The sequence below is a fragment of the Peromyscus californicus genome, unplaced genomic scaffold (assembly GCF_007827085.1).
Source record: "Peromyscus californicus insignis strain IS unplaced genomic scaffold, ASM782708v3 Scaffold_4__1_contigs__length_199733344, whole genome shotgun sequence".
Classification (NCBI taxonomy): domain Eukaryota; kingdom Metazoa; phylum Chordata; class Mammalia; order Rodentia; family Cricetidae; genus Peromyscus; species Peromyscus californicus.
The window spans coordinates 162713112-162726976 of NW_026294562.1; the positions used below are offsets into that span (position 1 = coordinate 162713112).

A 13865-nucleotide genomic window follows, 5' to 3' on the forward strand; every position below is an offset into this window, starting at 1 on the left:
GTTTGCGGCCCCGCCCATTTCCGATGAGGTTCCCTTACTTCCGAAATTTCTCCTGCTTTCTTGGAAGCTCACATTCTTAAACTGCTTCGTTTTCAGATAAAAGTCAAAGTCCTGCATGAGGGTGAGGGTGGGGAGGGCAACTTTTGCGGACACCTTGCCGCAGTGTCTCCTGGGAATTGTAGTTTTCTCATTTATTTTCGCTCCACAAGTTCCTGCAAGTTAGAGCTTTGGTGATAACCAACTGCATAGGATACTATCACTACTTTTTAGAAGGGTCTCATTATGTAGCCCTAGCTGGAACTGTATGTAGACCAGGCTGGCCTCGAGATCACAGCGATCCTCCTGCCTCTAACTCCCAAGTGCTGAGATTAAAATACACCAACTCCCAGCCTCCTCCCTTTTTTTCCCCTGAGAAATGGCTTTATGCATCCCAAGCTGACCTTCTCCGTGATAGGAATGCTTGCACAGGAGGAAAGCCTCGATTCCTGGCACTCTGGTCTGCACCTCCCAAGTGCTAGATTACAGGCATGAGCCACTAGGCTTATAAATTTCTTAAATGCTCTGTATGTAGAACTATATTGCTAGGTAGATACTCTTGGGTCCCTTTAAGGAATGTTGGCTTGCAGTTCCAATTCAGAACCCCCAGAACAAGGGATCAGTCTGCTTCAGTGGCCTGGAGGCATTACTCTCTTGGACATGGACCTTGAGGGGCCAAAAGGGCCAAAAAGAGGGCAAGTTCCTGTGGGAACACCCCTTGCTGAGAAAGTGTTTGGCTGTGTTTAGAGTTCCAGCATCACAGCAAGGCTGTGAGAACTCCAAGCTGGTGCTAGGGAGGGGTGGGCACCTTGGGATTCCAGATAGCTGGATGCTGAGGAGTTGGGATTTGGGACCCTGAGCCACCAAGTCCCAATACTTAGAAGCAGGACCAGCCTTACCTGCTTGGTAGAGAGCTGGATTTTTGTGTTCTCAATAGTGCTTAAAGTTCAACACAGGCTACTAAGTCTCAGGCGGGCATCGGGGTTTGGGTTGTTAGGGTTCAAAATAAAAACGAAGGCAGATGTTAGGAATTAGAGGGCGGTTTCTATTTAGATATTGGGTCTAGGTCTGATTATGCCTTCCTAATCCTCTAGACCGTCTCAGGAAAATGAACCGTGGAAGAAAGAGTAAGTGAGGAAACCTAATGGGCAGCGGGTTGGGGGAGAGGGGACCTAGATACCGGATACACACAGCTTCGGGGCTCAAACTGTCTTCAGGCTGACCACCATCAACCATAGAAGGTGGGGGGGATCTGGACTCCAACATTGGTGGCTCCCGAGATAGCTAGAGCCTGGGGCCTCTGGTTGGGTCCTAAAGGGGAGGGGCTGGGAGAAAGAGTCATAACTGACCTAGAAAGCTCAGGTCCCTCACCTACTATGACATCACTGGCACTCAGAACCCAAATTGGTCAAGGGGAGGGGCTCCTGAACAGACAGAGCTGCCCTGCTGCCTGTGGCCACCAGCCTTGTGTTTCTCTCAGAACTTTGGAGGATGAGTTCTCTGGTGTGAGGCTGCAGAAGCTGGAACAACAGGTATGGCCCCGATCCCACGCTTCCATCTTCCCGACCTTCCCAGGATGCTCAGAGACCCCAATCCCATGTTCCTCTTCTCTGAAGTTCAGGTTCTCGAATTAGGAAAAGAGAAAGAAGGAATTCGGCTTTCATTTGAAACAAGACCTTGCTGCTTAGCCCAGGCTGGTCTCAAACTAGCATCTTGGGTGCTGGATCACAGTTGTGAGCGATCACACTCGCTTTGTTTTGTTACATTGCATTTACTCAGGGGTCGAGGACACGCATGCCATGGCGTGTATGTCGGGACAACTTGCAGGCCCGGTGGTCTCTTTGGCGGATTTGGGTCCCAGGGCTCAAACTCAAGTTGTCAGGCCTGATGGGAGCACAAGTGCCTTTCCCCACTGAGCCCTCTCTCAGGCCCCAATTAGCTGCTCTGTAACCTGTGCTGACCTCAAACTGGCTCCCACCCTCTTACTTCTATTTCTGGACTAACTACAGATGTGAGCCTTTATACCCACCTTTGTATTTGGAAACAGGGTCTCACCTAATTGTCTAGGCAGACTTAAGTCCTTGTGCCTCAGCCCGGATGGCAGCCCAGGCTGAGGAAATTTTTAAACAACAGTTCTAGAGGGCTGGACTCCTAGTTCTTGGAGGAGAAGGTGGAGATAGATCGGATCTGACGGGAAAGGACAGGGTATCTGGGACCCCAAAGGAGGAAGGGTACCTGGACTCTCCCAGGCCAACCTCAGCCCTGTGCCCACCTCACATCCCCTCTTGATCCTTCAGCAACAGCTACTTGAGAAGAAGCAGCGCAGGAAGCGCCAGGAGCCCCTCATGGTTCAGGCCAATCCTGATGCTTCCCTGAGGCACCGGCGACCAAGGCGTGGGGATGATCGCTTCCAGTGTGACAGCGGCTGGGGATTTGGTCTGATGGAAGGGATTTATGGGGACTGGGGGGGGGCGAGTGAGCACTGGAGGGTGGAGCCTGGTGAGGTCCAGGGAGGAACTGGGTGGATGGCGCTGGCTGCCACAGGGATGGCCTTGTAGATGTCAGGAAGTGTCCTAATGGGACTGGAGGGGCCTAATTGCATCCAGATAGGGAGTTTGTGGTAGAGGATAGGGGTGGGACTTGAGTGTGGGCCTTTATGAGGGAACAGGGGTGGGTTCTCAGACAGCCCAGGCAGAAAATTGATTGGGCTGGGGATTTCTCAGGAGCCATTCCAATAAAGCTGGGCCCGGAGGTTACCCAGTCCTCTGACAATAAGCAGGCAGAGCTTAGCCTTACTGGAGGGCCAGACCCAAAAGAATCCGGCGACTGGGTTTGTCAGAACCTAGTAGAGTCTGAGGGAACTCGGAGTGCCCAAAGACAGAAGTTCTGCGGGTAGAGCAGGAGTCCATGTTGTTTGCTTTCTGTGGTGATAGGGTCAAAACCTAGGGCTACATGCAACCGATCTTTCCTTACTACTGAGTTTTTGTTTAGAATTTTGGGGGGCGATGGTCCCATGCTCTCAGAGGCTGGAACTTGTTATGTAGTGGAGGGTTTGAGGCAATCCTCCTGCCTTACTCAGTAGATCCTTTTAAAATGGGCCTCTCTGCACTCTCTCCCAGGTACTGGGAGTCCTTTCCTCCAGGAGAATGTACCACAGGCGCATCTGCCCACCCGGCCCCCCAGTGCCCTGGGCTCCATGAGCTGTGTCAGAGATGGTGGTGGCCAGCGGGCCCCCCTTCTGCCACCCAGAGGAGCAGGTAATCTTAGGCCACTGATATTTAGGGCATGCGTCCTTAGAAGTTCAGGATTGCGTGCTTCTCCTCTGACATTGGGGTCAGGTCCAGAGCTTCCTCCTCTTGCACCAAAGGACCCCAAATCTGAAAGTCCTTTTTCTCTAGTGTATACTCAGGGCGATGGCGCTGCGGTCCACCGTCTGTGCTACCTCCCAGACACCTCAGATTCAGATGTGGAGGAAGTGACCATGGAGGACATCCTGGTCATCCCCCCGCCGCCCAAGACACATCTGGCAACCCGTTGCAGGGGCTGGTTAGCCTCCCCAGGACCTGGTAATTTTGGGGACAGGGGAGTGAAATCTGGCCCCTGGTTCACATGACACTTTGTCATTTTTGCTTTGTTAACAGCTTTATGTGGGATATCATCACTCGTGGGTCTCCCAGGTCATCTGTCAAGGTGTCTAGTCCCTGTCACACAGTGTACTCAGATGTAAAACCATCACCACATCAAATGCATGTGTTTAAACTGAGTTTAGGAGGGATGGAGTGGATATCTATGTATCCCTGGGCTGGCCTTGAACTCACAGGGATCCACTGACCTCTGCCTCCTTGTGTGCTGGATTAAAGGCTTCTTGTACCACATTCAGCTTATTTGTTAGTAATATTTTTTTGTTTATGTTTTTGGGGTTTTTTGTTTTTGTTTTGTTTGTTTGTTGAGACAGGATTTCACTGTGTAGCTTTGGGGCCTGTCCTGGAACTTGCTCTGTATACCAGACTGGCCTTGAACTCACAGAGATCCACCTGCCTCTGCCTCCTGAGTGCTGGGGTTTAAGTCGTTAGCCACCACTGTCCTGCTATTTTGGTTTTTCTTTCTTCATTTTAATTTTTATTTATTTTTTTAGTTTGGTTTTTTTAAGACAGGGTTTCTCTGTGTAGACCTCTCTGTTCTGGAACTGGCTTTGGAGACCAAGCTGGCGTTGAACTCACTGAGATCTGCCTCCCTCTGCCTCCCAAGTGCTAGTATTTAAGGCATGTGCCACCACTGCCTTGATCAGATTATTTAATTCTTTTTACTTTGTATATGCACATTTGTGTGTGTTTGTGAATGTGAGTGCAGTTCCCACAGAGACCAGAAGAGGAAGTCAGACCCACTGGAGCTGGAGTTGGATGTGTTTGAGAGCCATGAAACTTGAGAGCTGGGAACTGAACTCGGGTTCTCTACAAGAGCAGAATGTGCCCCTGACTGTTAATCTATCTCTCCAGCCCTTTAATTTATTTGTTGTTTATTTTAACTTGTTTACTTTTGACCAGGAATTGTGACACATGCCTTTAATTACCAACACTGGAGGCAAAGGCAGGTGGATCTCTGTGTTCACAGCAAGCTCAGTCTAGAAATCTGTCTCAGGGGAGGGCAGAGCCACACAGTGAGACATTGACTCTGGGAGATGAGGACGTAGGTTTCATCTCTGTAGGTTCCATGTGCATAGGAAGTGCACAGAGGGTGGTCAGTGGAAGAGGCAGACCAAGCCGCTGGGAACTGGAGTTCCTGTCCTGTCTAGCTGACAGTGCTGATCCTCCCCTAACTCCGACTCAGATGTCCTGACCTGTAACTGCTTCTGCCCCTTAGGGATCAGTGAAGAGGAAGAGGTTGAATCCAAGGATGCTGCCTTTGAGCCCAAGGCACCCAGTCCGGCCCCGGCCACTTCAGTGAGCTCTGGTAGGGTTCAGGGACTCTTGGCATCCTGTGAGGAGAAAGAAAACACAGCACAAAAGGATACAGAAACAAGGAGACCAGCCTCTGGCCTCGGGGTAGGTGGAACTCAAAATCTGCAGCCCAATCTACAGGGCATTTGACTGGCTGAAGGAGCAACAACCGTGGTGAAAATCTGTGCCCAGCGGTGCATGCTTGCATTTCCTGCAGTCAGAAGGCTGCCAGGGGCTGAGAGGTCAAGGCCAATCTGTACTCCATAAAGAGACTCTCTCCCCTAAAAAACAAATACCCATGGACAGGTGCCAACTTATAGAGACTATAAAGGGAAATTTGGAAGGTCTTCTTTGTAACAGCCCTAGCTGTCCTGGAACTTGCCCTGTAGACCAGGCTGGCCTTGAACTCACAGAGATCAGCCTGCCTCAGCCTCCCGAGTGCTGTAATTAAAGGTGTGAGGCTTTCAAGACTCATTTTATAGTAAACATGATCAAATACTTTGCTAGGCAAGTGCTCTTACCACAGAGCCACACCTGAGCCCTTCACTGGGAGATTCTAGGCAGGGTTGCTATACTACTCAGTAATGCCCCAACAACCTCCCTGGCATGTTTGGCAGGTACTCTGCGTTTACAGGTTCTAGAGTATGATCTCACATTTCGTATGAGCTAATGAGGTTGGACACTTGACTCATCAGCAGATGGGCCAACTTGGTTGGGTGGGTTTGCTGACATGCTTGACCAACAAGAAGCCATGGGTCCTCAAGGGTCATCCCTTAGCTGACAGCCAATCAGTCTTCAGGGCCGAGATGACTGTCCCTCACTCCTGGATTTGCACTTGAGCTAGGATGAAGACCTGGAGAAGAGAGAGGGCTCTGAGGCCTCCGCGTCTACAGGGACAGACAGCGCCCCAGTGGCGTCCAAGGTCTTGCAAGACAATAAGGACCAAAGCAAGCACAGTGCTTGTAACTGGACCTGCCCGCCGCCCCGGCCCCCGGGCCCTCGGCTGGGGGAGGACTTGGAGGCTTATGTGCTGCTCCCCGCCCCTCGAGACCAGGTGGTACAGTGCCGCATCATCCGAAACAAGCACGGCATGGACAAGGGCTTCTTCCCTTCCTACTATCTCTACCAGGAGGGCGCGGACGGTGTGGCAGTAAGCTCCAGCCCTGGTGGTGGGGAGCCTTCCCACTGGGGTGATAGATGAGGGAGACAAGCCCCAGTTTCGAGGAGCATGTCCCTTCTCTTTTTGGACAAGGTTAAAAATTGCTGGAGCCAGATGTGGTAGCATCAAACTATAAACCTAATCATACATGGGAAATGGCGGCAGAGAGGGTCAGAAGAGCAAGGAGGAGTTCAAGGCCAGTCTCCTGACCTAACTGGAGACACTGTTTCAAACTAAAAAAAGAGCCAGGTGGTGGCAGCAGATACCTTTAATCCCCCACACTTGGGGAGCAGAGTTGGAGACCTCTGAGTTGGAAGCCAGCCCTTTCTAAATAAGATCCAAGCCAGCCAGGGCAACACCGTGAGACCCTCTCAACGCTTTGTTTCCCCCTGGACTCGGGTCTGTTTCCCTTACTTAGGACCTGTCAGATCTAAGTCCTACCCACCTCAGCACTTCAAACATTTTAGGACACAGTAGCTCAAGTCCTTCCTACCCTATAGCCAAGCCTTATCCATTCCACCACACCTCCCTCCCACTTGAGTTAAGTGAGTCTCTTCTCTGGGCATCCAACTGAGTCCCAGAGCCCACCCAATTCTGAGATAAACTGGGCCCCTCAAAGCGTTACCATTCTATAGCTAAGCTACACCCCTCTCCCGCTGACCGGTCTCCTCCCAGTGCGGCCTTCTTGGCCTCCAGAAATAGCCCTTCCCTTATTCAGAGCTGGGTTCAGGACACTGGCTCTAGACAGATGTCAAAACTCAATCCTGACGTCTCTTCTCCGATCTGCAGCATTTCCTTCTGGCTGGTCGGAAAAGGAAAATATGCAAAACCTCAAATTATCTCATCTCTCTGGATCCCAAAGATATGTCTCGAAACGGGAACAACTTTGTGGGCAAAGTTAGGTAAGTGAAGCCTTCTTGGTGTGTGGCCCTCCTAGTATGTGGAGAGGCAACAGGTGGCAGGAAGCCAGGGAGAGACAGGCAAATGGACTTCATTTCCCAAGAGGCCGCAGTGCACAACACAGGACCTGCACTAAAGCCTGATGGGTTTTGTAGTTCTGCAGGTTGTATGGCCACCGGTGGGAAAGAAAAAACATGAAAGCTGTGGATGCCAAGAATACAGGCTGGCATTTAAGATGTTTAGTTTTTTGATAGGTACAGGGCTGGGACCCCTCAGTTCCTGTGGGGAAAGAGATCTGGAGTGTGTGAGTTCTTGCTTCCTAGATGGAAGAGGGTTCCCAAGGGTCAATGGAGCATGCTAGAAAGACACAAAAATCTGAGGGCTGGGACTATGACTTCTTTTCTTAAAGGATGGTTTGAGAAAGCACTTAACACAGAGTAGCAATCACTATCTCGGTTTTTGTTACTCTCTCCCTGCCCTCCTGGGGCAGATCCAATATCTTGGGCACGAAATTTACCATCTTTGATAATGGGGTGAACCCTGAGAGGAACTACTGGATCCCAGACAGTACCCGGATCAGAGAGAAGCTGGGAGTTGTGTGTTATGTAAGTATCCTGGCAGGGCCTAGACGAATGGGGGTGCCAATAGGTAAGATAGCATAGGGAGCTAGGCTAACTGCAATATAATCTAATTAATCCTGCAGGAAAGCAATGTCTTGGGGTTCCGGGGACCTCGGAAAATGACTGTGATACTTCCAGGAATGGACAGGCGGAAGCAGAGGATGAGAGTCCAGCCACAAAATGTGAGTTTTAAGGTTGTGACTAGCAATACTAAGAGAGGAGAATGGGTTAGAACCCATGCCTTGCAGGTCACATTGAATGGCTTTGCCAGAGTCCCTTCTAAAGGGACTAGAGACTCAAAATTCTGGGTCCAGGGCTGGAGAGATGGCTCAGTGGTTAGCAGAGCATGTATTGCTCTCCCAGAGGGAGAAGAAAGACAGACCATGTAAGTTGGAGGCTAGCCTCATCTAAATATCAAGTTCCAAGATAGACAGGGCTAGAGAGTGAGACCTTGTTTTTTTTTTTTTTAAATTGGTTTTTATTCACAGCACTAGGGAGGCAGAGACAGATAGATCTCTGTGAGTTTGAAGCCAGCCTGATCTACAGAGCAAGTTTCAGGACACCTAGACTACATAGAGAAACCCAGTCTAAAAACAAAAACAAAAACAAAACAGTTTCTGGAGTTGCCTCCCAGACCCATGTCAGGTGGCTCACAACTGCCTGTAACTCCAGGTCCAGGGGACTTACTGCCCCCTTCTGGGCTTTGAAGACAACTGCACTCACAGGCACATAATCCACATATACCAGCACACATACATTACATCTAATTCAAAGAATTTTTATTCTCTTTTTGTGACAGAGTTTTTCTGTTGTAGCCCTGGCTACCTAGAACTCACTCTGTAGTCCAGGCTGGCCTGAAACTCAGTGATCCTCCTGCCTCTGCCTCCCAAATGCTGGGATTAAAGCCATGAACTACCACCAACCAGTTTAAACTTGGCCAATTTCAAACTGTGTCTAACAATATATGCATAATAGATTATACATAATGACCTGTGTGTCTTTATGAATAAGTCTGTTCATAACGAAAGAATAATTTTTGCATAAATGTATATGTAAATTTTATCTAGGGAGTAACATACATAATATTGGAGATATGGAATCACCACAGGAAGAGAGCTGAGAATATCCAAAGCTCAAAGGTGAAAGAAGTTTCTTCTGTCTGCTCAGTACTCTCATGCATTCTTCTCTAAAGTCCACCAAGGAGAATCAAGTACTGACGACAGTGTTGAAGTCAGAACTCTCCCTCAGAAAAGTCACCACAATCCTGATAAAATCTCTAAGGTCTCCATTCATAGTCATAAACAAAAGGTAGATGGTGAACAGCAAGGACCAGCTGCAAAACGAAAATACAAAATAAGAATTACAAGCTAGGCGATGGCACATGCTTTCAATCCAGCACTCGGGAGGTGGAGCCTCAGGGCTCACTCCATTATCAAAGATGGTGACTTTCGTGTTCGAGACATTGGATCTGCCTCGGAAGGGCAGTGGACAGAGTAATAATAACCGTGATAGTGATCGTTACTCTGTGTTAAGTGCTTTCTCAAACCCATCCTCTTAAAAAAGAAATTACAGTCCCAGCCCTGTCTACAGAGCTAATTCCAGGACAGGCAGGGCTACACAGAGAAACCGTCTCCAAAACCACAAAAGGGTAAACCTGGCAATCTAGAGACACAGTTCTCAAGTAAATAAAAAGGAAATAAATAAAAATAATACGTGCATATGGACTTAAAGGAAGGCTGCAGGTAGGCTAACAAACGATGCCCCTATTGTATCTCCAAGGATCAGGATTCGATACTGAGTCGTCTACAAAAGGGTGCAAGACAAGGGCCGCTCCTACTGCAGAACAAGGCCCCATCCTGGAGCGACGAGAGCGGCGGCTACGTGCTCAATTTTCACGGTCGCGTCACGCGAGCTTCGGTCAAGAACTTCCAGATTGTGCACCCCGATCTACGTGAGCTCTAGGAACCCGAAGACCTGGGCTTGGGGGCGGAAAGGGGGCATTAAGAACAACTACTCCCACTTACGTCTGTGGGCCGGTTCCTAAAGAGGGCGGGAGCCTCGCTGTCGCAAGGTCTCTTGGGAGATGTAGTCTCTAGGCTCCTTGAGTTTCCTAGCTTGGTAAGTGTGCAGCTGCCTGGCGCCATAGGACGGAGTTTAACTAAATCCTATTTCCTGATTTTCTCATCAGCGGACTACCTGGTGCTCCAGTTCGGCCGCGTGGCCCCAAACATATTCACTATGGATTTCCAGTATCCTCTTTGCCCGCTCCAAGCTTTCGCCATCTGCTTATCCAGCTTCGATGGGAAACTGGCATGTAATTGAATAAAATATCATCCCTCACCAGCTGTCCTGTGCGTTTGCAGAAAGCTTCACACCATGCCTCCTTTCTTTTTAGTTTTTTGATAGTCTGGTCTCCAACAACGTAGCTGACCCTGGCCTCGAACACCCCATCCTCCTGCTTCCACCTCCGGAGCGCTGGGATAGCAGGCATGCCCCTTTGTGCCTGGCCTTGTATTTTAATAAATCTTCTCTTTTTAGTGCACATAATAGTGGGCTTCATTTTTATACCTGTCGTCGGGCTTGGCTTTGCTCTATCTACCACCCTCCCTTTATTTTTTTGAGGCAGTTTTCCTCTATAGGTTATGTCTGCCAGTCCTTGGAACTCATGCCAATCCTCCTGCCCCAGCTTCAAAGTGCTGGGACTAGTTGTGTCACTTTACACTATGTAGATCAGGCTGGTCTTAAACTTCGGTTTGGACACAGAACTCATTTTTGCCTCCCTTGAAGATCCAATACACCCTGACGATTTGATCACTTTAAATCAAAAGGCTTTATTTCTTATTAAAAATAAATAAATAACAGGAAACTACTTGGGGTTAGCCACGCCTTCCACCAAAGTCCAGGGTGGCAGGAGGGGCCTCACTGGGAAGGGCAGAGGGTGTGGTCACAGCTTGGCTCAAGGGCGTGGCCTCAGAGGAGCAGCCAGGCCCTGGCTGTGGAGGAGCAGGGGTGAAGGACAGAGGGAGGGGTGGGTTTCCAAGGCGTGCCCAGGCTCTGGACCGGAAGGCAGGGGTGAGGTAAGGACCCAGCTTCTCCTCCACCTGGGCAATGCGGCGGGCAAATCGGCTCCGATCTCGTGCAATCTGCTCCCAGGGACCTCGGCGGGCAGCCTGGGCTGGTCCTGCCCAGACAGCAAGGAAATGGACGGTGACTTTCTCAGAAAAGTGCACCTGGACAGATGGGCAGAGGCAAGAAATAAAAATTAGTCAAGCAGTAACACTTGGTATTTGAACCGTCATCTGCCTGCCATCTGACTGTCCCTGACTCACCCTGACGCCATGAGCCACAACTGCCACTATCCCTGCCTCTTACAGGAGATTGCAGCCGGGTGAACGCAGCCTTCCCATGTAAGAAGTTGCAACACATGGGTCCCTGGAGTCCGCATCTCCAGCACCCCACTTTGGGGATTTCAGGTCCCAGGCCCCTCCTCCTAACTCAGAATATAAGCCCTTTGTATAAATAATATAATATGTATATATATATATATATATATAAAGCACTGTGGAATCTTATTGTAATCCCAGCACTATGGCTGCAAATACCTGAGCTACACATTCTTATAAAAGGTATCCAGCCTCCTGGCACTCACCTTTCTGGTGTGTAGAGGAGTCTGGGAGTCCTGATCCTGGGTGGGTGTTCTGAACAACCTGAGTCTCCTTTGAAGTCGAAGGGGCAGTTTAGGTTCAGGCCAAGGTGGTGCTGGCTTCCCTCCAGGTAAATAGAAGGCCACCTGGAAGAAAGAGGGGTCTGCTTCCACACATCCCTGTGTCTGTTCTCCAGGTAGACAACCCTGGGCCTGAAGGCAAGGGCTCCTGCCTGGGTCAGCTGCTTCTGAATCATCTGGAACCACACTCTCCGAGTCATCTTCTGTGTCCTCTCCTGGGCAGTACACCCAGGTCTTCAGAAAGGCACTTGTATGGGGGGTGGCACAGGTCTCAACTATACTGTCTTCTCCAGCTGACCCCCAATCACTGTCATCCTCATCCTCTGTGTCCTCTCCTGGTCGACACACCCAGGTATTAAGGAAGGCATGTGCAGGAGAGGTAGGGGCAGACAAGGTCTGGCCTTCTTCCTCTTCCTCAGCTGAACCCCAATCACTATCATCGTCCTCGGTGTCTTCTCCTGGGCAGTACACCCAGGACTTCAGGAAGGCCTTCCCACTACAGACAGACAAAGATGAAGCCTCAGCGTTTCCCTCTTCCTCAGCGTCTGCATTCTGACAAGGCTGATCCTGCCCTGCCCCGTGTGCCTCTGGGTTGGCTTCTCCCTCCTGCTTAGAGCCCTCTCCAGAGTGGAACTCGCAGGCTCTGGAGTGGGAGCCTAAAGGAGAGCTGGGCGGGTCAGCTTTATCTTCTGTTCCTTTTCCCTCCGTGGCTTGATGTCCTGCCTCCCCTGGGCAATACTCAGAAGTGCTGGGCTTGTGTCTTGGAATTAGGTAAGCCTTCTTCACAGTTTCTCCATCCTTTTCATCCTCAGCGGGACAACCCTCCCAGTGTGAAGTGGGATAAGCCAGCTCAGTCACTGCCTCTCCTCCGGCCCCCACCTCCCCAAGGCTCTTATCGGCACCTTGCAGGCTAGGCGGCAGCAATACAGGCAGGGTGGCTGTGTGTTCTCTCTCCTGCTCTCTAGGGCCATCCTGTTCTCGCTTCTCACAGTATTCATCATCTGAAAGTCCCCAAGTTTCAGGAGGGGAACTGCTGGCTTGCACATCAAGGCAGGGCCCCTGGGCTGCTTTACCCTCTTCAGGAGCTCCAGTTTCTTCGGCCTCCCCCCGAGGAAGGTGATTCCCAGGGACAAGGGGTGGTGTCAGCAGCGCCTTAGCTTCTATCTGCTCTGCTGCTGGTAGTGTTTCTGCCAGCCAGGGCTCTGGGGTTTCTGGGCCCCTCAGGCGGCTCCAAGCCCGGCTGAGGAAGCCCATCAGTGGAGACAGGAGGTAGAAGGAGTGAGCATCCCTCCAGTGCAGGGTATGCTGGGGTCTTGGGCTTGGGGCCATGTGTCTGGGCTATCAAAAGGAGAAATTGTTTAGAAGCCACTCTGGAAACGGTATCATGCCACAGCCGTGAGTCATGGTAACATAAATAGTCACAGTAGCAACACGAGAATCCATGCCTCAAATTCCTAGCAGCACTGCTCACACCCATCCGCGTCACCTGCTTCTATTGTCTCAATACCCCACAGTCTGGGCCCCGGGTTCGACAACCTCAGAACCAAGAGCCCACCCTCCTGGACCTTTCTTCAGCCCTGTCAACGATTCCTGCCTAGCCCTCCTCAGACCTGCGAGTCTGGCGTCTGAGGACCCCTCTCCCCTCGGGCTTATGTGTTCACGCCCCTAGTTCCTTCTCCTGCCTCCCTCTCGGCCCCGGCCACTCCTCCTGAGTCCTTCCCTTGACCCGGCTCTACACAGGTCCTGGAGTCCTAGATCCGGCCCCCTTCCCTCTAATCGTCGAGTTAACCTCCCTTAGACCCAGGGGTCGGGGCCTGGGCTCTCCCCTCTCAGACGGAAGACAGTATCCGGGGTTCTTCCCCGCTTCCCTCCCCAGCCTCCTCCCCACCCCCGTCCCCCGAAGGCCGCCCCATCCCCCACGCACCGGCGGGCTGCGCGTCACCCCGGGGGCAGGAGCGCCGGTTCGGGCTGCCAGAAGCGGTCGCGGTCGTGGGTCCGGAGGTCTCGCAGGGCCGGCGCGTTCATGTCGCCCTCAGGCGTGGGGCTCGGGGACGCGAGGTGTCACAGGCTGCCGCAAGGAGTGTCCGGACCAAGGGATGCGGGGTCGAGCGGGGTCGAGCGGGGTCTCGCATGCAGTCGTCACAGCTTGAATCCGGGTCAATCGGCGCAGGACCCGCACCTCCGCCTTTATAGGCTGACCGCCGCCGTGTGACGTCACCGGCGGGCGGGGCTTCGGGAGGCCCTGGGAAGGGTGGGAAGAGGAAAACAACCCCCGACTCTCGCGGACTTTCCGGGCTCCGTGACGTCGCCGCCGCCGGTTTCCAGGCGTGGCTTTGGCTCTAGCCGTGCGAGCTGTCAATCTTGAAATAACTTCTGAGCAAGAGCCTGGACTTCCTCAGCCAGGCGCACGTGTTCCCAACCCAGTTCATTTCTTTTCTTTCTATTTCTTTTATTTCCTTATTTTTTGGTTTCTCGAGACAGGGTTTCTC

At 51.4% G+C, this 13865-nt stretch overlaps 2 protein-coding genes across 5 annotated transcripts in view; one reads left to right on the top strand and one right to left on the bottom strand.

Moving 5' to 3' along the window:
• Ppp1r15a (protein phosphatase 1 regulatory subunit 15A) overlaps window positions 1–13601 on the bottom strand; it is a 42310-nt gene extending 28709 nt beyond the window's left edge. The window contains exons 1-3 of one of the 2 annotated variants that reach the window (XM_052762404.1): window positions 13301–13595; window positions 11302–12714; window positions 10459–10882 (exon numbers count right to left, since the gene is read on the bottom strand). In XM_052762404.1, coding sequence (XP_052618364.1) covers window positions 10529–10882; window positions 11302–12705 — 1758 coding nt within the window. In that variant the 5' untranslated portion in view covers window positions 12706–12714; window positions 13301–13595 and the 3' untranslated portion in view covers window positions 10459–10528. Of the gene's footprint in view, window positions 1–10458; window positions 10883–11301; window positions 12715–13300 lie in introns of those variants that run through there. The other variant, XM_052762405.1, reaches the window with a different exon arrangement.
• Window positions 9–9992, top strand: Tulp2 (TUB like protein 2). Of its 3 annotated transcripts, XM_052762407.1 has the most exons (13): window positions 9–28; window positions 1131–1163; window positions 1517–1568; window positions 2334–2472; window positions 3156–3293; window positions 3435–3602; window positions 4897–5078; window positions 5818–6123; window positions 6922–7034; window positions 7523–7637; window positions 7736–7834; window positions 9432–9603; window positions 9841–9992. In XM_052762407.1, the coding sequence occupies exons 1-13, from the start codon at window positions 24–26 to the stop codon at window positions 9972–9974; spliced, it is 1656 nt and encodes a 551-aa protein (XP_052618367.1). In that variant the 5' UTR covers window positions 9–23; the 3' UTR covers window positions 9975–9992. The 3 variants fall into 3 exon arrangements, with proteins under 3 accessions (XP_052618367.1, XP_052618368.1, XP_052618366.1); XM_052762406.1 differs by lacking the exon at window positions 9–28 and having other exon boundaries at window positions 531–1568; XM_052762408.1 differs by lacking the exons at window positions 9–28; window positions 5818–6123 and having other exon boundaries at window positions 528–1568.
• Window positions 13602–13865: the final 264 nt, after the last annotated feature.

What these genes read in the sequence shown, in the direction of transcription:
- Tulp2 (XM_052762406.1), top strand. Translation starts at nt 1,413, where the DNA reads ATGACATCACTGGCACTCAGAACCCAAATTGGTCAAGGGGAGGGGCTC. An exon ending in TGACAGCGGCTGGGGATTTG is followed by an intron (nt 2,473 to 3,155) that starts GTCTGATGGAAG and finishes ACTCTCTCCCAG; the next exon opens with GTACTGGGAGTCCTTTCCTC. An exon ending in AGCTGGGAGTTGTGTGTTAT is followed by an intron (nt 7,638 to 7,735) that starts GTAAGTATCCTG and finishes TTAATCCTGCAG; the next exon opens with GAAAGCAATGTCTTGGGGTT.